This window comes from Manacus candei, unplaced genomic scaffold (assembly GCF_025592945.1).
Source record: "Manacus candei isolate 608988 ecotype Guabito, Panama unplaced genomic scaffold, ASM2559294v1 h1tg000062l, whole genome shotgun sequence".
NCBI lineage: Eukaryota > Metazoa > Chordata > Aves > Passeriformes > Pipridae > Manacus > Manacus candei.
Genome location: NW_026138110.1, coordinates 2,861,521 through 2,884,397, shown reverse-complemented (window position 1 = coordinate 2,884,397; position 22,877 = coordinate 2,861,521). Strand labels below are relative to the sequence as shown.

General features: G+C 44.9%; 1 protein-coding gene across 1 annotated transcript; it reads right to left on the bottom strand.

The window, feature by feature from the left end:
• Positions 1-67: 67 nt before the first annotated feature.
• Positions 68-21,069, bottom strand: FGF2 (fibroblast growth factor 2). The gene is made up of 3 exons (XM_051804957.1): positions 20,801-21,069; positions 5,629-5,732; positions 68-354 (listed from the first exon to the last, which is right to left on the bottom strand). Exons 1-3 carry the CDS (start codon positions 20,976-20,978, stop codon positions 169-171), a joined length of 468 nt encoding a protein of 155 aa, XP_051660917.1. The 5' UTR covers positions 20,979-21,069; the 3' UTR covers positions 68-168.
• Positions 21,070-22,877: the final 1,808 nt, after the last annotated feature.

Here is a 22,877-nt window from a genome sequence, read left to right as displayed (position 1 = left end):
TAAAGAGCAATATAAAGACAGTATGAAACATTCATGTTTTAAACTGGTATCTGGAAAAGTAGTTAATATCAGCAAATAATTGCTTATATTTTGCTACTTCGGGGAGGAGTAGGAAAGTCGACGTCTTTAGTGTAGTGTGGCAAATGTGCTCGGAATCCGCCATGGGAATCAGCTTTTGGCAGACATGGGAAGAAAAAGGATAGCTTTCTGTCCAGGTCCAGTTTTTGGTCCAGGTTTGTACTGTCCAGTTCTTTTCAGTGCCACGTACCAGTCGGAGTATTTCCGTGATCGGTAAGTGTTATAGTTATTAGATTCCAAACGCTCAAAGAAGAAACATTCTTCTGTTGCATATTTCTAAAAAGGGGGGGGAAAAAAGAAAGATTATTGGTATAACATCCAAAAACAATTCTTCAGACTCATGGGACTAACTTAGCAAAATTGTGAGTTAGCAGTACCTCTGGCTTTAAGAAATGGATATGAAACATTTCATGACAGAAGAATGATAGTTATTTTGAAAATATTGTTAAAAACACCTACAGGAAGAAGAGGGTTTAACTGTGGTTCATTTGTGGTGTCTAACACAGACCAAGCAGGTTCTAGTTTGTTTTCTCTGTGTAATTCTTTGTTCTGATCAGAAATTAAAACATTTAAATGAAGGACCCTGTCCCCTGGCACTCAGTGACTTCCAAGCTCAGCAGCTTTGACATCCCATCCTAGGTTATAGCCAAAAAGAAAAGCAGGGTGTAAGAGAAAAGGCAGCATTTCCCTTGCCTTCCTCAACCCAACATTTTATCCATTAGATAAATAGCATGGCAGAGTTCCAGCCTTTGCCTCTTCTTTTCCAATTTCGAGGTTTAACTTTTCCTACAGCTAATTCAAGTCTGTGTTTATAGCATTCCGAAACAGTCTTTTCAAAGATTTTTTTAGAATTCAAAACTTGAAAAATAACGTTAAACATTAAAGAGGTATATTCCACACGGAGACCAGGCATGCCATAGTATTCAGAAGTACATCTATGGAATTACTTTACTTCTGGAAGGAAGTCTTCAAAGCCAGCTCCACCTACATGGAATTAACACGGCTCTCAGCTGTCAAGGTGGTAAATCCACCTGCAGAACTGGCGCTTCAGGCAAGAGAAATTATTTTCTCAAATATAAAAAAGGCAGAAGTTCAACACCCCAGGAACTTGGAGGGTGCATTTTCTTTTCATAAAAACACCACCTCTCAGAGTCCATCAGTTCAGTCAGACTCATTTCCCCTGAAAATTTTTGGGAATGCCAGAGGAGCAGAAAAGCTCGTCACTAAAAAGCAAGCGTGTAAAATACTGGGGAGCAGACAGGGAATGTGAGGCAATCCCTGAAATTAGCAGGCTACCTTTTGTTATCATCTTCTGTTAATATTCATTAATATATAGAGTGAGCTTGGAACAATTAGACTTCATACAGAAGGCACAGAAACATACAAGAGAAGGGTAACTCCTCATATATGCCAAGATTCTGTAGCTACAAACAATTAAATCCTTCAAGTGCAATCTGGAATAAAGTGATCTTCAAATAGAAGGGTATTTTCTCCAATCATTTTCAGATATGAATTTTTGCTTCTAAGAAAAAGAACTTGTAAGAGAAAATCCATCTGCAGTTTCTCATTTCTATAACTCGCTGCTACTTGTACATTTCAAATAACAGACATCCCATTCACAATTTTCATGTTATTTTTATTTTAAATAATCTCTCCCAAGATAAGTTATACTTCAGTGCTTTGTGTTCCAGCAATGTGAGAACAAATGCATTAATCACCTTGAGCCATAGATCCAAGCGTGAAAGGGAGGAGGGCACAGAAACTGTATAAAGAAGCATTTAAAAACAAAACCTTTAAGCAGAGCATAGGCAAGTTCAGTACAATTGCTCAAGCTGGAAATTCAGGCAGAGACACCATCAAAAAAGTGTGAAAAAAAGAAAAGTCTTTTTCTGCACAAAGCATATGTGACACCAGTGGGTTCCTACAGTGTGTTGCCAATGTAAACATTTTGACATACAAGCCAACATTTAGATGACAAATGCTAATTCAGGCTTCATAAACTATGTATTCCCTAACGTCTGCCAAAGGAGGCATTTCGGAAGCCGGACTGCTGTCCAGCAGGAGCAGGATGCCAGCCACCACACTGAGAACCTCAGCCCCTGGAAAAACCCTGCATATCAGTGGTTTTTTCAAATACACTTAAGTCTAGGCTGCACTCAGAGCGCTGATCCAGCAGGGGAAGCTTCCACAGCACAGCATGAAACACCTGAACTCTGCAGCCTTTCAGAAGGATAAAGGAAGGGAAAGCACCCGGAGCAGTGGTGGGGAGCGAGTTCCCCCTGTGCCTGCCCTGCCCCCAGTCAGTATTTTGTCGGCTGCCAAGCAAGCCCTCCCCCCTGACTAAATAAAATCCTGAGTGCAGGAATTTTCAACTTCAGCAATCCTGAAATCCTCAAGTCGGTTCACCTAGGGCAAATTAATTGCCTGAAAGAGGGGCAGCAGCTTCCTGCAACAAGGTGGTTCTTCCCATATTTGCACAGACATCACCCACTGATTGATTTTTCGGTGCAAACCTCATCTGCCCTAGAGTCACACCATGCCACCCTCTGACATTTTGGACTTGGATTAGGAATTAAAATTCCTCAAGTTTATTAATTCTCAAAACTGAAGCCAGAGGGTTTATTAACCTGTAACTACCACAGTGAATCCAGTACGGCCTGAGAGAGGTGATGATCATATTCAGCCTTTTCCAACTACAAAAGGGTCCAGAAATGCAGGTTATTCTCACAAATATTCCTGTGGCACAACTTTAATCCATAACATCAAAAGACAAGAATTTCCCTTCAAGTCGAGTTTTTGAAGTGAAACCATGTAAGCACAACAGACAGAATGAACAGGTCATGCCCTTTAATAGCAAGTTATCGTGAAATATAAGTTAGTCAAAAGTTCAATTCTTCCTTTCATAGGGAGTTTGGTAAATTCCTTCATTAAACAAAATAATCACATTTCTTTCCATAAAGTGAAAATATTTTATTATTATAATTAAATGAAACCGGAAAGTGAAAATAAGCTGTATCAGAAGTGAAACGTTTCAGTGTTTCCATTAAAAATCTGATGGAATAAGATACTTTTCCGCGCAAATATTTTCAGTTAAAACAGCGTTTTCCAAGGGGAGGTTTTGACTATCTGCATTAATAACCAGCCATTTCCTCCCGTGACACAACTGGTAAAGATTAGTTCTCCCCCACAACTGAGTCTGTTAGTAAAGAGCATGAAACTGTGCCATTAAAATCAGCATCATGCAGCTTTCCAGACAGGAACACGATCCACTGCACCCCCACGCAGGTCACCAGGATGAGCAGCGATGCACCGGCCATGCAATAAATCATTCTGCAAAACCCAGCTCAGAACAAACTCTAAAGACATGTCTGCACAAAATAATTACAAAGGCATTTGGCAAGATGAAAAGCAGGCCCGAGTAGTAATTTGCAAAAGTATTTTTGAAGATGTTGATATATTTATAAAACAAGGACACTAAATGAATGGATGCTGGACATGGACAAGTAAGTAAAGCAAGCAGACATTAAAAAAGACAGAATAGTGCTTGAGTGACTGGTGGATTAGAGAACTCCGTGAAGTGTTGAGAAACTAAAGTTCCATGACATTTTAGAGGAAACAGCCAAAGGTTTCAGCAGTGTTTCATCATGTGCACTGACGAGATCACTGCACCACAAAGGTTTCCAGCTCTTTGCAGAGCTCTCACTGAAACACAGCCCTGCTCAAACTGAACGAGAAACACTGGCAATTAGAAACAGTTTGATGAATGTGTTTAGAGGCAGAAACAGTAGAGGCACAACCGGCCACAGACTGTTGGAAGTCACAACACAGAAATCCTCATGGAAAAAACATTTGCCGGTGCTACAGAAAACAGCCATGAAATTGCAGCAGCATTCGTTAGGCTGGGTGAAGAACAAGATCTTAAAAGAGTAGAGAATTTTCACCTATGAACAACAAAATAAAAATAAAAGAGCTGTAGGAAGTAGTGCGCGCAGCAAACACAATGCAAGTAATACCCATTTCCAGAAACTAACACAAATGTTTTATAAGCTCAAGTGAGAAGCACGAAGTGACTCAGCTTTACACGTTTTGAGAGCGTAATTCCGAGTGAACAACCGATACTTTCCAAGCACTTTGCCTTACAGGAACTAAGCAGCTAAAATTGCTGCAAGGAAGGCATGTTCTACAACCCAACCCACTATTGCAACAGCAGAAATCCCAAATACAACGATCCCCTCGTGTTTAGAATTTTACAAATGGCACTTAACACCCTATTTTGACCATTCACTGTCACTCGGGTTAAAGAGGATGATCTGAATGGGAAGGCGAATGCCACCAGGCCAGCACCACAGGAAATTCCCCATTACCCTTAACTCAAGAATAGCACAGTGGACAACTCCTCATATTTTCTTCAACTGAGCTGTCACACAATACCCAAGTAATTTGAAGCAGGTCCTGTAACTGTACTCACAGGCATGAGCAAAACCGGCTTCCTGGAGCAAGAGATGTGGTGCTGCAGAGCACCCCGGGGAGCCCTGCTCCTGTGAAACTCCTTTTAGCCTCCTTTCACTGAGGCAGGAGGGAAATCAGAAGGAATTTCTGCAGCCCTTGGCATGGGTCTCTCATCAGCTGCTGTTCAGCCAGGGTTAGGAATGCACATTACTAACCCTAGTCACTGGTGGCAACTTGCACAGAGGCTGAATGTTCAAGACACCAAAGCATCAGGGATTATTGCAAACTGAAATTCTGAAGGGATGAATGCCCTGCAGTGGTGCTTCACCAGTGCTGGAGGTTTGCCTGCACTGAAGGTTATGGATGAGAGATTTAAGCAAAATTAATGTAACTGCAGCTCTTAAAGCAAAATTTATATTCCAGCTCCAGGAGTCCTTATTACTTTTCAGAGCCAGCTACACATACTGGATTTAAAACACAGTTAAAAATTCAGCTGATACCAATAAAATGCACAAGAGTTTAAACTAGAACTAGTCTCACTAGAGAGCAGTTTAATTTATCTACGTTTATATTACTTTTTAAAATTTTATCATCACATTTTCAAAAATGTATTTGCTTGCCAGTTTTCTAGTTAGGAAGTAAACATGCCCAAAAAACTTGATTCTCTACAAAGAGGAAAATGAGAAAACAATTTATACAGATTAGTATCATGAAAGTAAAACAAAATAAAGAAAAATTGGCTTTATTGTCTATTTTAAAAGGTCTTTAAAATCACACGTGTAAGGAAGTGAAAGAGGATAAAATTACTCCTGGGGGTAAGAAGGCAAACATTTCATTCTTCATCTGTTTTTATAACTTCCTTCTCTACATGATCACTATGATTTTTTTTCTCTCTCAGACAAGCCATTCCCATTAAATTTTGCAGCTTCTAGGTAGGACAGACATACCCAACTCTTCTTAGTTTGTAATTTAACTAATTGAAGCTGTGCAGAGCTCATTTCTCGCCGATAAATCACACACAGAGAGGCTGAGTAAATCCTGCAGGAGAGCGAGGACAGGACCTACAACTACAGACAGAAACATGAACAAAGCAGTGCTTACCAAGGCCAGCAATCTGCCATCCTCCTTCATGGCCAGGAAGCGATTTGCAATCACACCTTTGATCGACACCACTCCTCTTTCTTCGGCTTGAAGCTGCAGTTTGACTGAGAACAAAAAAAAAGACAAAAGGAAGTTTTCACAGCCATCGTGGTATTTCAGCACTTAAGAGTGACTTGTCTTCTGCTTCAAACCTAAAACCAGAGCAAAGGCCCAAGAAACAGCGTTATACAAATCAGGAACATGATTTGAAACAATTATTTTGAAGAAACTGAAGATTTTAAAGAAATGAAAACCTGTAAGGTCGTATCACATAGCATTTAGCTACTGCCTGTGAATTACTGACACAAAACATAAACTGATTTTTCTAGCCATGAATCAAACCCAGCAGTTCTGATGAACATAGGAAAGCTTTCACCTTTGCCTGCTTGGTATCCATCATCTCAGGCACCAGCTTCATTCACCCACCTGTTCTGGTGCACGAGATTCTTTGTCCTATTTAATGATGCAGTTTTAAACAGCTTGAGCTTTAAAGCCATCACAATAAATGCTTGAAGTGACTGTAAATTTTGGAGAAGGAGCAGCTCTCGAGATTCAGAGAGAGGCTGCTGCTTATCTGGCTTTTTGTTGAAGGGGAAAAGAGACAGTACTGAAGAAACCAACCAAAATTCCCAGCAACAGGAGTACCGGGAACACGAAATTATTCGGGTAATTGCTGCAAACCCTTCTCGAGGGTAAAAGTAAAAAGTCAGGCACAAGGTTTAATTTCATCTCGGAATCAAGTATCCAAAATACAGCCCTCCCAAGTCATGAGGCCAACATCAGACCCGTGAACAGCTCCAAACCCTTCGGTGTAACTCCTTTGCCCTCTGGGGAAGCAAGAACGTGGAAAAGTGCTCTGGGCAGGGACTGCGGGAAATGGGCTTCTGAGATGTGCCCAAGCACAGCTTTCACCACACACTTAACAAGGAACAGCTGTGTGGAATAGCTGAAAATTAATATTAATTACTGCAGTACCGACTTATTATGCTTCGTGACTTTCTCTGGACAGAAAAGCACATAAAATCCTCCAGCATCACACTGGGCCAGAAGTTCAGATCCTGTAAAAATAAACTTTTAGGAAAGGTTTTGAAAGCCTGTAAAGATTTGTATAGTTTGGAGAAGCTGGTGAAGTGTTACTCTTTACAAGGGGAAAAAAAAAAAGATTTTCCTGCAGAGTTTGAAAAGCGCTGCAATACTGAAAGTCCCCAAAGCAAAATCAGCTTCACTGGATTTTCCTCTCCAAAGGCACATGAACAAACAGAGCCAGAATAGTGCTGTGAGTTTTTCAGCTTTCAGCATTATTTTATGGCTTTGTGAATGTCATGTGAGTATTTGCCACAGTGTTTTGCTGATCTGGAGGTGCCAAGATACAGCCTTACCAATCACACGCATTTTAACCACATGATGGACACCAGAAGCAACAGTTTTCAGTTTAAATCATTGCAACTTGGTTAACTGGTTGTAAGACAAATTTATCACTTGACATCAATGATCTGTATCTTTTGCAGCCCTTAGGTCACCAACAGCAACAGTTCAGACACTGTCCATCATTTCAGATCTACTCATACTTGAGTAGTATTACTCTACGCATATTACTCTACGGATAATAACTCAAAACCAGATCAATGGAAGCAAAATAATTCAGACATTTGTAGCCCAAAAAGGTAGCACAGATTATTGTGAAAGAGCTCGTTAACCAAGGCCTAAAAAGGCCCTTTTTCACAGTTTCTGGCAGTCCTTCTGGAGGGCCCCTCCAGCACGGCAGTGAGTTATTCCACTGTTCACATCCGTGCCCTTTAATTTGCAAGGAACTCCAAGCACAAGGCTCTGGTCGATTCCTGCTGGTGTTGTGACAACACAGAACTCGGCCTGCTGAGCAAACATCCCGAGCACTGAGGCTCAGTCATCACCAAGTTATGAAATAAAACAACGTCCCATCCCAAATATAACCGAGGTGACCTTTACCCACGGACAACTGAAGGCACTCGGGAAATTTACTGCTCCCGTTAAAGACTTGCTTTTGTCTCCTCATAAGCTGACCTGTGACCATCTCCTCTTTTATTGCCGAGTAAGAAGAAATGAATTGCAAGAAATGGCAATTTCATGCCAGCAGAGAAGTTCTGGGGAAGAAGGATAAAGCTGTATCTTTGGGAAGATAAAAAAATGGCTTGGAAGACAGGAATGAAATAAAGTTAAGGCACTGAAGTATAATTCAGGAGGTGGATTTAAAACCAGTGTTACCTAACGCTGTAAAGAGCTCTCATTAAAGACTATTAGATGTAGATACACACACAGCCTTCTAAACCTGTAAGGGTAATCTACACTCAGAATTTCCAGATTTTCTTTTACACCCATGTGTCTTCTTGCTTGTAATACCATCTGCATCTCTATATGGCAGATTTATCTAAGGAGATGATCATTAAGTGGGAAAACTCATCACTTTGGATGTAGCTTGAGTGAACCTACTATGCCTTCGGGTAGAGAGGGGACATTTATTCCTAACAATACACAGAGGTTCTGGTTAGGAATATGTACTCACTGATGTTTTGGCTGAAGAATAACACGAGCTACACAGCCAAACCTGAATTTCCACTGAAACCAGTACAATTTGTAGCACTAAATGAACCACACAGCAACAGGCACTGAAACGCTCTCTCTCCCAGGGTATATGGTCAGGACAGATGTACAAGCTGCAGGTTAAACTAGCCAGCATATTTAAGAGAGAGTTACAAATGGGCATTTATTTCACAGCTTGGAGACACTTTTCTAAGAATATGGAAGTTGAAAAGTGGTATTTAATAGCTTTGTGGTTGGCAAGGTTTCAAATCTCAGTTAAAAACTGGATCTTCCTTGCTTTTCTTAAAGAGCTCAAAAACCCCCTTTTTCCAGGGCAGTTTTGCACAGTCCAGTGGAGGAAATAATTTTAAGGACAAGTAGCACAACATGGACAGAAAAGCCATTAGCAAATGTGGGGAATACAGAAAACATGTACATTTTCCGAAAGTTCTTTTACTACCCTGAGCACTAGAACTGAAAAATCACACGTACGATGCAAACTCCAAAGCCCTTTCACAGTTCTCATAAACCAGCAAAGCTTTAGAATGGCCCAAACCCAATAACACTGCACTAACTTAAATGGTCCCAAATGGTTTCTTTGCTCTGCAGCAGAAAGAGTTCGGCCAAACATCTCCTTCAAAACCAGTTCATTTTGAAGATCTTGGCAAAAATCTACCAACTTAATGCTTTAGAAAAAGGGAGCTGCACATTTTTTAAGTTGCTCGCTGCTGAGCTGGTACTACCTTTCTCACATTCCCGGCTGGAATCTGTTGGCAGCTGTGGAGGAGCCTGGGGCATCCCAAGCACTTTGCCTGCGGCAATCCATGTGCAAGAAGCCACTGCTGGTATTTCAGTCAGAGCAGCTGCACAGGCTAAGATGTTCTGAGGCAGGAGTATGCCACAGTATCAGTAAGAAAAAGGGAAAACAAAGGTCTGAGTGGGAAGAGAAAGGGACAGAAACACATTAGGAATAAAACAAAAGACAAAAAGAGAAAAGACCAGTGAACACGGAGCAGGGTAAGCGTGCAGGACAGGAGGGTGCTGCAACAAAGCATCAGGCAAACACACATCTTAAGTAGGTGGAATGTGAGGATGTATTAGCCAAATGGATTAATAAAATCCACATTTTCCTACTCCTCTACAAGGAAATGGGAACTCTTAACCACTACATCAGGGAGCCTTAGAGAAAAAGCCAACCATGAGCTTCTGGCTTTGGAGACACTTACACAGCAAATAAAGGCATAATTACAGCCTCAGCTGTATTTTCACTATAATCCACCTAGCAAAGATCCCTATAAATAAGACTTCAATGCAGACTAAAACTAAGAGTACCAGCCACAGTCTCAAAATCCCACACACTTCAGGTCAGAAGGATCCAGTCCAGCCTCCTGCTCAAGACTCTCCATCGCTTCAGAGTGAAAACCCTGCGGCCACACTGCAGCTAACAGAGCAGCTCATGGACCTCGGGAAGAGAGGACAAATCGGATACTATTTCAACCCATTTTCACTGACATACAGATGCTTTATTTGAACTGAGAAGGTCATTAGCAAAACACCTCTCACTCTGTTTACGGCAAGGGAGAGTTTATGTACCCCCGAAAACTCCCAGGCTGCACGTCTCTGGATCAATGACTCGCATTACTACAGTTTGCTGTGGAAAAGCTCAACCCCAGCCAAAGGCTCAGGGCCCATCTCCAACATATTTGCAGAGGCCCCGTAAGGAAAACCCTTCCACGAGGCCCCCGAATGACACTGTGGTGAAGCTGCTGCGCCAGCTCCCATCACCCATCCTCCTCCTGCACCTCCATGCCCACGGGAAAGCACAAAGCAGTCTCACTGCTACAGAGGTGGGGCAGCTCCAGAGGGAGTAAGTGTCAGAAATGCAAGGAAATTCACCAAAAAAAGGGGGAAAATAAGAATAAACCCCCCCCAGCCAAATCCCCTCTCTGCCGTACTCCGTGGCTGAAGTTGGCAGATTCCTTCGTGCTTGGGGGCAACGTCTATTCCCAGCCAGGTGTCCAAGCAAAACACACGGAGTCGGACGTGTTTGCTCCACACCTAACACGACAAACCCTCTCGAGCCCAAGGGCCGGTTCAAGGATACACATGTATTTGCACACACACATCTCATTACCCCCATTTTGGCATTTCTGGAGCCAAAGCTGCCCAGCTGGATCAGATCCAAACCCCAGCCCATGAGCTGGATGTGCCTACTGTAACTTGTCTCTAGGAATTACAAGTATCTTGTGTCTCTCTGTCCCACATTTAGTCTCTGACAGTTTGATAGCTCTTTCTCAAAGACATATTAACATCTTCCACTAACTGATAAGTTTTGTGTTGACCTGTGAGGCATCCCCAGTCTTCAGACTGCAAACAGAACAACTCTGCTCACAAACCTTAGCAGGAGAGGTGGTCTGTTAATAAACCAAACCATCAGAACTGCAACAAAAACAATCAAGCCAATGGAGTGTCACAGTGAGAAACTGTGAGTCACGCTCCCATACAAAGGCACATTTCTTTGCTTTTGCATGACAACATTCTAAGTGTATCTTTTTCCTTTTTGCCAGCCAGAGGCAAAAAAACCCACTCGCAGACAGACCTGAGGTCTCTAAAATGTAAACATCTACAACAAAAATACACACTTCTGAAACACAAACACTTCAGGAAGTTCCGGTTACACTTAGGAGTAAACCCAAGGCTTTAAACAGAACAGTAACTTGTGTAACTGTTCAAGTATCAACCCACTAACCTAATCAACCACATTAACAGGGACTTCCACAGATTTTAGGAGGCTTCACCTTTATAAGTAGCACAGATACTGAACACGATGGAATTTATTTCTCTATTCACCTATTCTCATTTATATCGTGACCTCAGTTCCTACAAAAATCCAGCTCTACTGAACATGCACCCGAGACACTGGGAATCCTCCCCAGGAAGCAAATACACAGCATCCTCAGGTGCTTCATTCATATCACAGGTAATAAAGCCTAGTCTCCAAATTACTGATACTTTCATCCCCAAGTCTCAATTTACACAAATAACAAATGCATGGTCACACATGTTTCTTAGGGCTCTTCCCAAGGGGTTTTCTTAGCAAGGGTAAAGTAATCCATCATGCTTCTTTCAACTGCTTTTGCTTCCTTTAGTATTCACTCACATAAATAACAAAATAACCACTTTTGAGTGTTCACCTTTAGAACAAAGGTGGTGCAACTGTTCGGCCAACACAGCCATGTCACTAATATCAGAAGACACACAGAACGTGCAGAAATTCAGCTTTATATTTAGTGTGCACACACAATCTCCTTGTAACTATGACCTGGGTTTCACTTGCAGCAAAACAAACACATAAAACCAGGGGACGACCCAAGACAAACCCAGGAACATCACTTCAGAAGAAAGCAAAGGTAAAACGTATCACTTCCAAAAGGTTATTTGTAGTGCTCTTCCTTCACGTGATTCACACAATGGCTCAGTAGGACATCGTGTTTTAGGGCCGTGACTGATCATAAGAGTACCAGACAAGATGAAAGGAAAAGGCTGCCAGAGCAGTGGGGAGAAACTGCCAACCCATGGGCTCAATAAGCCTGAGTGTCACAGTTGGAAAGGAAAAGCTGGATTTTAGGAATGCCAAGAATCATCAGCAAATCGGATTTCAAGAGAGTCTGAAGCACAGTGGAGAAAGAGGAACTGTGTCAGGCACACGGGGTGCCAGGGAGATGGCACAGCAGACAGCAGCAGGAAGAAGGAACAACCTGATAAGGAGGAGCTCCTGTTAATTAAGTTGCCCTTTAGAGCTGATTGCTCTTAATCTGGCCAAAAGGTTGAGACGTGCTGGGTCTGCATTTCCCCCATCTCTAATACCAATGAAACTGAATTAATCACTTAGTCTTTAATAAATACTTCTGCAAAAAGACAACAAAAAACCCCAATCAAAATGCACACAGTATTCCACTGGTGCCTGCCCATCTCCTTTACTGCAAGAGCAATGCAAATGCAACATTAAGCCCAGAGACTTACTTCATCCTCCATCTATTTCACCCCCTTCCATCAAGCTGTGTAACCACCCTTTGCTGACCTTTAAATAATGCATCCACAGGGGAACAGCATGACCTGCAATGAAGGACAAGAGCTGTCAATCGCTGCTGACCCAGCATAGTAATGAATCAGTCTTCACAAAAAGGCTCTAATTTGCTTTTGAATGCAGCCTTGAGTGAGTGAAGAGCTGTTCTTTGAAAGAAACCAAATTCCTTAACTGAAAACAAAATGCATAGTACTAACTGGGTAACAATCCTTAATTTTACAACCCCCTGTGGTCACCGTGAGGAGGCAGAATACATTGTGGGACCCAGCCTGTACTGGGGAGCCAAAACCTTGGTCTGCAGAACCACAGAGAGAGGGATCAGGCTGCAGTCAGTTCCCCAGCTTCCAGCTCTCCCTGCTTATTTTGAATGCTTTCAAACCACGCTAAGAATGGACAGGAACACTTTCCTGACAACAAGAGAGAGACCTCGGAATCTGTAGCTTGGAAGAGGCTACTTCAGTCCCTGCTGCTTCAGCCAGAAGCAGTGGTCACTATGTGCTCACTATGCTGGTTTGAATCTGTGTGCTGGTTTCAATATCCACACTGCTCCAGAGATCACTGGAAGAACATGCTCCTGAAGTATGACAGCTACAAGCACTGGCAATCACACTGCCCTGACTTACACCACATCAAATCAGCATGCAGCCATCTCTTACTCCTAGCAGTGTTTTCTCTTAGTATAGAATCCCACAGACAATCTTGATCCACGTTATGAGAGAGCTTGATCACTGCAGCCCTCTTCAGCTTTGAGGAATTCCTGCATTTCTAAGGACAGGAGCACTGTACATCTTTTTCCTCAGTTGTCCTGGATGAACTACTACATTACTGTCAGTGAAACATCCATAGTGAGGTCTGTAAACATCTGCAAAACCACTAAATGAATCCTTCCTATTTACACACTCGGAGGCATGGCCAGGAGCACGTTCAGCTGTTCATCCCAACTGCTCCGTCACAGGTGGAGAAACCCAGTGAACTGAATCCATGTACTATTTCCCAAAAACAGTTCAGCCTAACGAGTCTGTACAGCAGGATTCCCTAGTGACTTCTAAACAGAGATGAGAGCCTCTACGTGGTCCTCAGTGGCTGCTTCTCCACACTAAAACATGCTCCCATTCTTGTATTCATCTCTGTTGCCAACAGGTCCTAGTGGAGCAACTGCACAGAGCTGCTCTACAGGTGTGGTTCTCTAGATCCAGAAATGTCAGTCTCACTACTGGTCTCCCCAGAGCTGTGGGCCTGTATCAACATTCTTTGTAACATGGTCCCAAAACGACTATTCCAACCTGAAATGTAACGCAGGTGACAGTCCGTGTCCCTCCATTCCACAGAATGTCTGACAAAACACACTGGCACGGTGAAAGTTTGCAGATGGACCTCAGGCATCGGGGGTCAGCCTGAGAGCAGAAAGGAAAGAGCCAGGAAAAAGACTGCAAATACTTTCAGGCTGTATGTCAACTGACATCCATCCTTGCTCTTACAACACACACCACCGTGCAGTATCCCACAGCCGCGGCTGTCGGGATTTTGTGACTTGTGCATTCCAGCTGGAATCCTGGCGATTGCGGCTTTATGAGATCTGGTGAAACCTGATCAGAAGGTAAGAGAGAAGCCAACAAGCTCTGCAATACAAGAGCACAATTTCACCACACTGCCGCTGCAAACGACCACAGAGTCTGGTGCTACTCTGCCGTTTCCCGGTACCCTCAGGATCCTTCTCCACTGAATCCCTCGAGCCATGCGGTTTCAACCTCCGGAAATCAAACACGAGTGACGGGTTCACACAGCACCAGCAGTGCACCATGACAGTTTGTGCAAGACAACCTCCGCCCAGATTTGCAGACATCATCTCATTTATATTCTCAGCCCATCATATCAGGCTCCAGTCAAAATCTGGCCCTACCCTGAAGAAACAAAAAACTACGTAAGACAGTAACACTGAAATGCCACCAGCACTCCAGAGAGCCACCCTCCTAGCATTTTTATTGACAAGTCTGGAGGCAGCAGGAGACGCAGACAGGAAAACAAGTTCATGCACATATTGTCACAAAACACACTACTGAAAATGACAGAAGATGAGAGAGTTGCTTTATTTTGAAGCGCACAGTCTAAAACAGGTACTAACAAAAGCAAAGGCAATTAATTCTCCATCAGGAATGAAACACCATCCCATTACCAGCTTTTAGGCTTCAAAAATCATGCCATAAACATTTCAAGTACTGCTTGGTATAGATGAGTAATCAATTTACAGATTTTATACATGTAAGTTCTTCAGTAGCAGTAACTTGAGCATTCTCTGGCTTGCATTAGGGTTACATAGTCTGGCTTGGGTTTATTGCACAATTGCACTAAACACGCTGCCACTGACAGTCAAAAAGCACCATTAATTAATTCTAGGGTTATTAACCGGTTCAGTACAACCTCTCCAGTGTCCTGAAAAAGATGGCCAGTGATCCCAAGGCAACGCTCCCAAAGGTGCTAAAAACCATAGTAACCAAATAATTATTTTTTTAAAACTGCTTGCCATAAATGTAATCCAAGGAGTTGGAAAAATTTTACCCAAGCAAAGTGTTACTGAGAAGATTATGATTTAAAATTCAGGTTGAGACATTTATTAATTAAAGGGCAATTAAACAGAATTCTGCCCAAAGAACTGCCTTAGAACAGGAACCCTTTCTTTTAGAAAATACGATAGGTATATGCATTCTGTGGAAACTGAACACAAGAAGGGGGCATTTTTCTGAGGTTTCTCTCCAAGCATCTTTCAAACCCTCTAACTGTTAATTCTACTGCTGAAATCAGTGCTACACCTCTTCTTGCCTTTTCAGCTGTCTGTGCACTTGATACCCCTCTTGCTTTCATTACAGAACACAGAACCTGAAGCTGCTTTTCTACCACCAGATGAATCTGAATAACTCTGAAAACTCCACAGTAATATCACCAAAACACACTTAAAAAAAAAAAAAAAGAAAGAAAACCCCGAACCCACAGGTTTTGACCAACTGCAATTTAGTCTCATCCTCTAGTAGGTCAAAAGAAATCATATCTTAAAAAAAATTACTAAAATAGTTCATTTTCTGTAAAATGCTTTTATATGTGACTCCACCACAGGATAAACCTTTTCTTAGAATCAGTTGCACAAATTTCAAGCATTTATGAACCAAATAAAAACCAACAGCAGCCACCTAACCTCACTACCTGTTAGCTGTATTTTGTTATCTATATTTGTCTTACCCAGCAATGGCTAAGAGGTGTTGGACTATCATTTTCTGCAAACAAAGCCATGGAAGTACTTAGAAGCGCTCGCGATTTCTGAAGCCTGAGAGACAATTTACGGGCTAAATCCTGCCCTCTAGTGTACCTGTCGGTGGTGGTGCCCTGGGAACCTTCCCCTCTCCCAACAGCCCTGTCCAGACTGGGTGGAAAACAGCTGGGAGAGACAGGACAGTTCATGGCCCACCAGAGACATCTCGGATTGTCTTGATCCATCTTCAGAGTGTACCCGCTACTTGGTCACACAGCTTCGGGGTGGGCAAGACTCAGTAAGATCTGGGACAGAGGATTAGCAGACACCATGACAGACAAGAAGACATGATGGTTTCTATGACAAAGTAAGCAAAGGAAGCCTATCCTCAACTTTTTTGCACAGGGGGTCTCTGCTACCTCATTCCCTAAAACCAGCTACACCCCAGAGCCGGGAGGAATTTCTGCGCCGGCTGTGTCGCAAAGAGTTAGTACTTGGCAAAGCAGTGAAGGTCTGTGCAACAGATCAAAAGTAATGCAAAAAGAGTCTATTTTCAGAAGGACTTGGGCAGAAGATTTGAACATTTAGGGGCAGGGTTTTTTTAAAGAAAAGTCACCTCTCACCTAGTGCTAAGATTTGGAACAGGGTGGGTACCCTGTCAACACCTCCGGCCACATCTGTGGGACACCAAATGTTCATAGTCTTCCAACTCCCAAACAACTTATGCACCTATAAAAACCTAAACACCAGGCACTGAACATACTAAAACACTTCCTGACGTTTGCTCAACCTTTTCTTTCTGAGGACCCCCCTTAGTTTTCTTCCACCGCATGAGCAACAGTCAGATTTCTACTGTCTTGACTGAGCTCTCTGAAAGTCGGCCTAGACTTTCAATAGAGTCTTTTCCAAATATTTAGAGAGTAGCCATTTAAATGTTGTCTAAGAGACAAGTCAAAATCTTAACATTAACAACGACTTATGAAAGGAACTTCCCTAAGAAGAAATTTTCCTGGATCAGTATTACCCTATTTTACATTTTCTACAGAAAGAGGAGCCAGGTACTGAGCAGAAAGAAGGTATTTCAGACATCTGCAGGGTTGATTCAGCTCACACTGCTGAATCTGAGCGAGAGGCTGGAACCTTGTCACCTCGTTAAGGAGTGGATGAGAATGGCTCGGGATTCCTTGGACACAGTCTTGGTTTATGCTCATCATGAAGCAAAGCTGCTTGAGAAATTATGGAAATATATAAATGCCAACCATTCCTCAGTGAGGGAAACTGTGAAGGGAACCAGCTGTGCTATTAGACATTTTCTAAATGTATGGATAAGCGTTCCCTTTCCATTCCCCATGCTTTTCCCCTTCGCTGGCACTGTAGCCTCTTTGAGGGAAACACCTCTGGAGAGTTTCTAAAAGCCTTTCCAAAAACACTATGTTCTTTGTAAGTTTTCTGCATAAAGCAGAAGTTGTTGATCAACAACAACAACAAAACAGCCGTGTTTTTTGTTTTGCTTTAAACAACAAAACTCTCAGAAAGCGCCTTCTGTTTCTTGTTTGTCTCAAACTACCTCTTCAAGGGAAAAAAACTGGGAACGGAGTCCCCAGAGTGTGTCCAAAGGGGCACTTCACTGAAGTCACTGCCCCATGCACATCTGATGTGGCAACATCGACCATGCAGGACGTATTGTCCTGCGTGAATCACACGACTCGGATTCCAGTGGACGCCAACTTCCGTTCCTAATTTCATTAATGATGCAATTAGGAATAAACGAAGGTGAACGAGGTGAGTGTGAAACAGTCAAAACTCTCAGTGCCAGGACGTGAACCAGACATGTATTACAAACAAGCCATCCCTGAGTGCAAGAGGCAGAAAGGGGCCACCAAAAAAGGACGTGGATCATGGAAATTTGTTTATAGTATTAAACTTTGGTCTGAAACGTAAGGAGGTAGTAATTTGCCTTCTAAAATAAGAACTTCCTTTAAAAGTAAAATGGATTACATGCTAGTGAAATGCCATTTTGTATAATTAATTCATAAAAATAGCAGCCACCACAAGCATCTCTCCCAACTGTCTTTTAATTATTTCTAAACCAAATTCTCTGCAGCCACTGCATTTCTTTCCTCAAAACCATCTTACAAAACCCTTTAGCTTAACTAAAAAAACGACCGCGAGTTAGTCGAGGTGAATATTTTCATTGCTAATTTCCTTATTTAAAAGTCTCCCCACGTTGTCCAGGATTTATTGCCATCTGCCATGCCAGCCAGGCATACCAGGAGATTTCACGGGGACTTCCCCAGAGCAGCACTCAGCGGGTCAGAGTGCAGCAGAGTGACGTGTTTACAGCAAGGATGCTGAGGATGTGAACCAGGCAGTGCCGCAGCAATGCGCCTCGCTGACGCTTCCAGCACTGATTATTTTCTGATTCTCAGAACTAGAGGTTTTCCAGGAAAAAGGGGGGAAAAAAAAAAGTGGGGAAAAAAAGGAAAAAAGAGAAAGTAACAAGCCAAGAGCTGTCTGATAATGAGAAAAGGAGAGCGTGGCAGTAGCTCAGGCACGGCAGCGCTCCTGTGCCCAGGTGGGCTTGTTGGAAGCAAATCCCACCAGCCTTCCACATTTACAAACTGCTCTTTTTAAACAAAGGGGTTTTCTGCAGCTGGCAGAGAGTGCCAAGCTGAGGGTACTCAAGGAGCTCTGGGGCGTCTGAGTTGCTGCAGCACAGGGCAGAGGCCACATCACCCATTTACAACTCAGGTTTTCCTTTACCTGTTGGCACCATTCATTCAAGAGGGAAAAAGGTCAAAAGAGAGAGGAGCCTCAGAGACACAAGTGCCAAAGGAAAGGGGAAAGAATACTAGTGATCAGATAGTACTGAAGAGACAGGGAAGGAAAAGTACAGAGACAAAAGGGAGAGCCCGAAAGAAATGACAGCAAAAATAAAGCTATAGAGCAAAACAGAAATGTGAAAGAATAAGGTAGTACCACCAAAACTAGAAAGATTTTCATACAGAATTCACTACTAGAAAAGTAGTATGAGAAGTCAGTTAAAAATTTTAGCATTGATAAGAGAAAACACAACATTAGACAGACTCAAGAATGTAAAACTAGTGTTAGTTTTCCTGACAGAATAATAAGAAAAGGCAGGGGGGACGAGATGATTATGGGGGAGCTCTGTGATGAAAAAAATGGCAGCAATAAACATCACCTCCACTCAAGGCAGCCTGGCCCAGCCAAGTGAGCACAGAACAACAACATGCACCACTATCTGGCATTTTCCACCACAAAAAGCAAAATTAGGGAATGAGGCAAGAACCCAATATCCATGGCAATGTCTGGGACCCACCTTCAGTCTTGAACGTCCTCAACTCAACACCATCTCCCTGCACATTTCCAGCATATTTTCACAGCTACTTCTGGGGGTGAGGTGACATGTCTGATGAACTAATGAGACTTTTTTTCCTGTAAGGATTCATTCCCACATCTCCCAAATACAGAAGGCTGAAGCAATATGAATATATCCCTGCGCCCTTCCCAGCACAGACTCAATCCAGCGCAGTAACCGAGGGGTCTGCATAAAACACAAGCCACTCACCTCCGTGGTGAATCAACCCTTTGCTTTAGGCATCAGCGCCTCACAATCCACACTCAGTCATTTACTGCATTATACTGGCAACAAACTTCCTTTGTTACTACTGACACAACCTTGACTAAGCTTCCCTTTAAGCCAGTACGTGAGAAAGGGGGAAATGCAAACATGTAGGACCAAGTCTGAAAGCTTCCTATAGCTTTTCCTAAGAATACTTGTTGGCCTAATAAAGGATGCTAAACTTTCCCAAAATATACAGTTCCACATGTATTTTCAGCCCGTCATATGTACAGTATTTCTATCAAAGAGTCACAAAATAGAACAGCCTCAGACTGAAGCCCAGCTTGGCAATATTGTTATTTGTGAATGCTCTGTTACAGGATTTCTTTGGAATTATTGGGAAAAAACAATTGTTTTGCAAATGGTGAATGTCCAGAGTGAAAACTAATATTAAGAATCTTTGTTCTGTCTCCTCAGTTCCTTCTCATCTTTGTCCTCTGACTTTTGCCTGGTCCCTGCATCCATCACTCAGAGCACAGGTGCAAAGCAGATGAAGGATCACAGTAAGGTATTTCACCTGCTCTTCATGCCAAGTGCCTGCAGGCAGGCCCTGCACACTTTGAACAGTAATAAATTCTCTCAAACCAGGAATTGCATTGGGACAATCTGACAGACAGGCTATGCAGCAGCTCCCTGTACCTGCTTTGGAGGACATGCCTCATGGGCACATCAAAAACTCACCGTTACATCCACAAACCCTCCATACTGAATACTTTCAAAACCGAGGTCTGCAAAAGGCATTTTGTTCTTGGGACGAAGAGCAGCCTGTGTTTGTGACAGCGACCTGCCACATGCTCCCTGCAAGCCCGGCTGTCAGAGAGCGGGCACCGGGCACAGACCCTCAGACCACACCAACCACTCAACCTATGTTTCCAGCTCAGGAGCCTCTTCCTCCCCCCAGAGATCAGGTATGGAGGGAAAAACTGCTGTTGCTGGAATGCCTAAGTTTTATCTGTATTTAAGACATCCTAAATGATTTTTAAAAAAAAAAAAAACACAACATGCAACATTTTAAGACAAAGAAAAAGGTGTTCTGACAGCACTTTGTTATAAACCCTGCTTCCCTGGACAGATTTACACCTTTGTTCGTAAGAGTACTTGTACGCCTGTAAAAGTACTCCTATTCACGAGCACTACTCCTGTAAAAGTACTCCTATTCACGAGCACTTCCCCGCGCTGGAAGAAAGAACCACCTCCTTTCTACCTTGACGCATCTCTCGCATTCACCGCCGCCGTGTGAAGCGGCAAGTGCCATTACAGCCCTTTAAGGGCCACGCACACAAACTCAGACACCTTTGAGCACAGAAGCGAACCTCTGTGCGCCGGACGGGCTCTGTACCCGGCAGGTCGAAGGCGGAGCGGCCAGCGAGGCTTCTCGCCGGGACACCCCAGCCGGCGCGGTACGTGCGTGTGAGTTCGCTCCGCACATCGGCGCACACACGCGTTTATTCACACACGAGACATTTCCACGGGCGCTCCCCCAGCAAGGCTCGCTGCCGAGGCTCCGGCAGGGCGGGCCGGCGGCCGAGGCGCGGCCCCTCTCGCAGCCCCGCTGCCCGGGCTCGGAGCCGCCCGCCCGCCCCAGCCCCGAGCGGGACACACTCACTGTGCGGGTCGCTCTTCTCGCGGACGCCGTCCACCTTCCCGTCGGGGTTGATGCGCAGGAAGAAGCCGCCGTTCTTGCAGTAGAGGCGCTTGGGGTCCTTGAAGTGCCCGGGGGGGAAGGCGCCGCCGCCGCCGTCGTCGGGCAGGGTGGCGATGCCCCCCGCCGCCGCCCCGGCCATGCGCCGCGCCCCGCCGGCCCCGCGCCGCGCCGGGCCCCCGCCGCCCCCCGCCGCCAGCGCCGGCCGGCCCCGGCCCCTGCCCCGGCCGTCCAGCCTCGCACCGAGCCCCGCCGGGGGTCCCGTCCCGCCTGGTCCCGCCCGCTCCGTTCCGCGGGAGCCGCGCGAGGCGCCGCCGGGCAGCGGAGCGGCAGGCAGGACGGGCAGCGGAGCGGGAGGCAGGACGGGCAGCGGAACGGGAGGCAGGACGGGCAGCGGAACGGCAGGCAGGACGGGCAGCGGAGCGGGAGGCAGGACGGGCAGCGGAACGGCAGGCAGGACGGGCAGCGGAGCCGCGCACGCCGGGACGGGCTCCCCGGCGGCACCGGGGCTGCCCCCGCCGCCGCCCCGCCCCCGACCGCCCCCGCGCCGCGCCGGGGCCGCTCCCTGAGCCCGCTCCCTGAGCCCGCTCCCTGAGCCCGCTCCCTGAGCCCGCTCCCTGAGCCCGAGCCCGCTCCCTGAGCCCGCTCCCTGAGCCCGCGGCCCCGGGGGAGCGCCGAGGGGCCAGGGCACGTCTTGGGGCCAGGATCCCCGGCGGGGCTCCGCTCGGCGCTGCCCCGAGCATCGCTCCCGGGATGCAGCGAACGTGCCACGGGCGAGGTCGGACATCTTCTCCTCCGGCGCTACAAGTAAAGTAACCCGACGGTTACTTTAGACCAGAAGTTTTGTGGCCTCTGCATCGTACTAAATTGTTTAAATCACGATATAGCGAAACAGGGGTTGACCTGTCAAAATAAATACACGTGGCAACCGTGTCACTTCACTGTATTTACCAGAAACTAGTTCTCCTCGCATCCAACAGCGGCAAACTGATAGTCAGAAAAGGGCAACACGTGAAAATTCCGGCACTGGCCTTCCAACAACACCGGTGATAAAACAAATGTGCACACAATTTATAAAGTGTAGTGACCCATCGAATGCGCTTTGTGCTTGGGGCTGGCAACAAAACGGGATGAAGAGATATGTTTCCAAATCTGTGCTTTGTGCCCTGAATCCCCGGTCTAGCAGCAGGTGGACCTTGGGAAGCTCTCTGACTTCAAAGGCAGGCTGAGCATCCCTGGACGATCGCAATTGGGAGTGCTATCACCGGTCTTTTCACTTCAGAAGGCCAATACGCAGCAACCCTTGGGAACAGCCCAACGCCAGGGCAGACGCTCCGTCCAGCTTACGCAGTTTGTAACATTCTCTTTGCTAACATGTACGTAAAGGAATTTTGTTGCCGGTTCACTTCCCTTCCCAGCCCTGACGGCTCGAGAGCCATAAATTGTAATTCTTTACCAGAGTGGGCGACAATTACAGCGCTTCCCACACCCTCACTCCAGAGGCTTAATCATGATGAACGGCGCAGGCAGAGCCCGGCTCAGCGCAGGTTCACCCCCGTGTCAGCCAACCCTCCCCTCGCAGCGCCGCGGGCACAGCCCAGTGTCACTGCCCTTCTCCACGCCACGGGGATTTCAGCCGCGCTGCTCCGTGAGCATCTCCCCCTTCCTTAGTTTCCCCATCGCCCATCCGCTTCCAACATTTTCCGCTGCTTCTCCTGGAAATCCCACTGTTTTCACTGTACCTGAGAGTTCTGGACAGTCACAGCCACCAGCAAAAATCCTCCTCGTTTCCTCTTGTTCTTCCTCTGCAACAGAAGCTGTGTGTCAGGGCAGTCTGTGTCCTTGCACTACAGTGTTCCAAATCCTTGCCTCTTTCCTGGAAGATAGATGAAGGGAAAATTAAGGTAGATTCAGGTACATGAAGAGAAGGGGTAAAAATGTAAAAAAACCCTCTAATTAGTTCTTTTTAAAAACAAAACAAAACAAAAAAAACACAAGCCCAAAAGCAAAAAAAACCAAAAAACCCCCAAAAACAACCCCC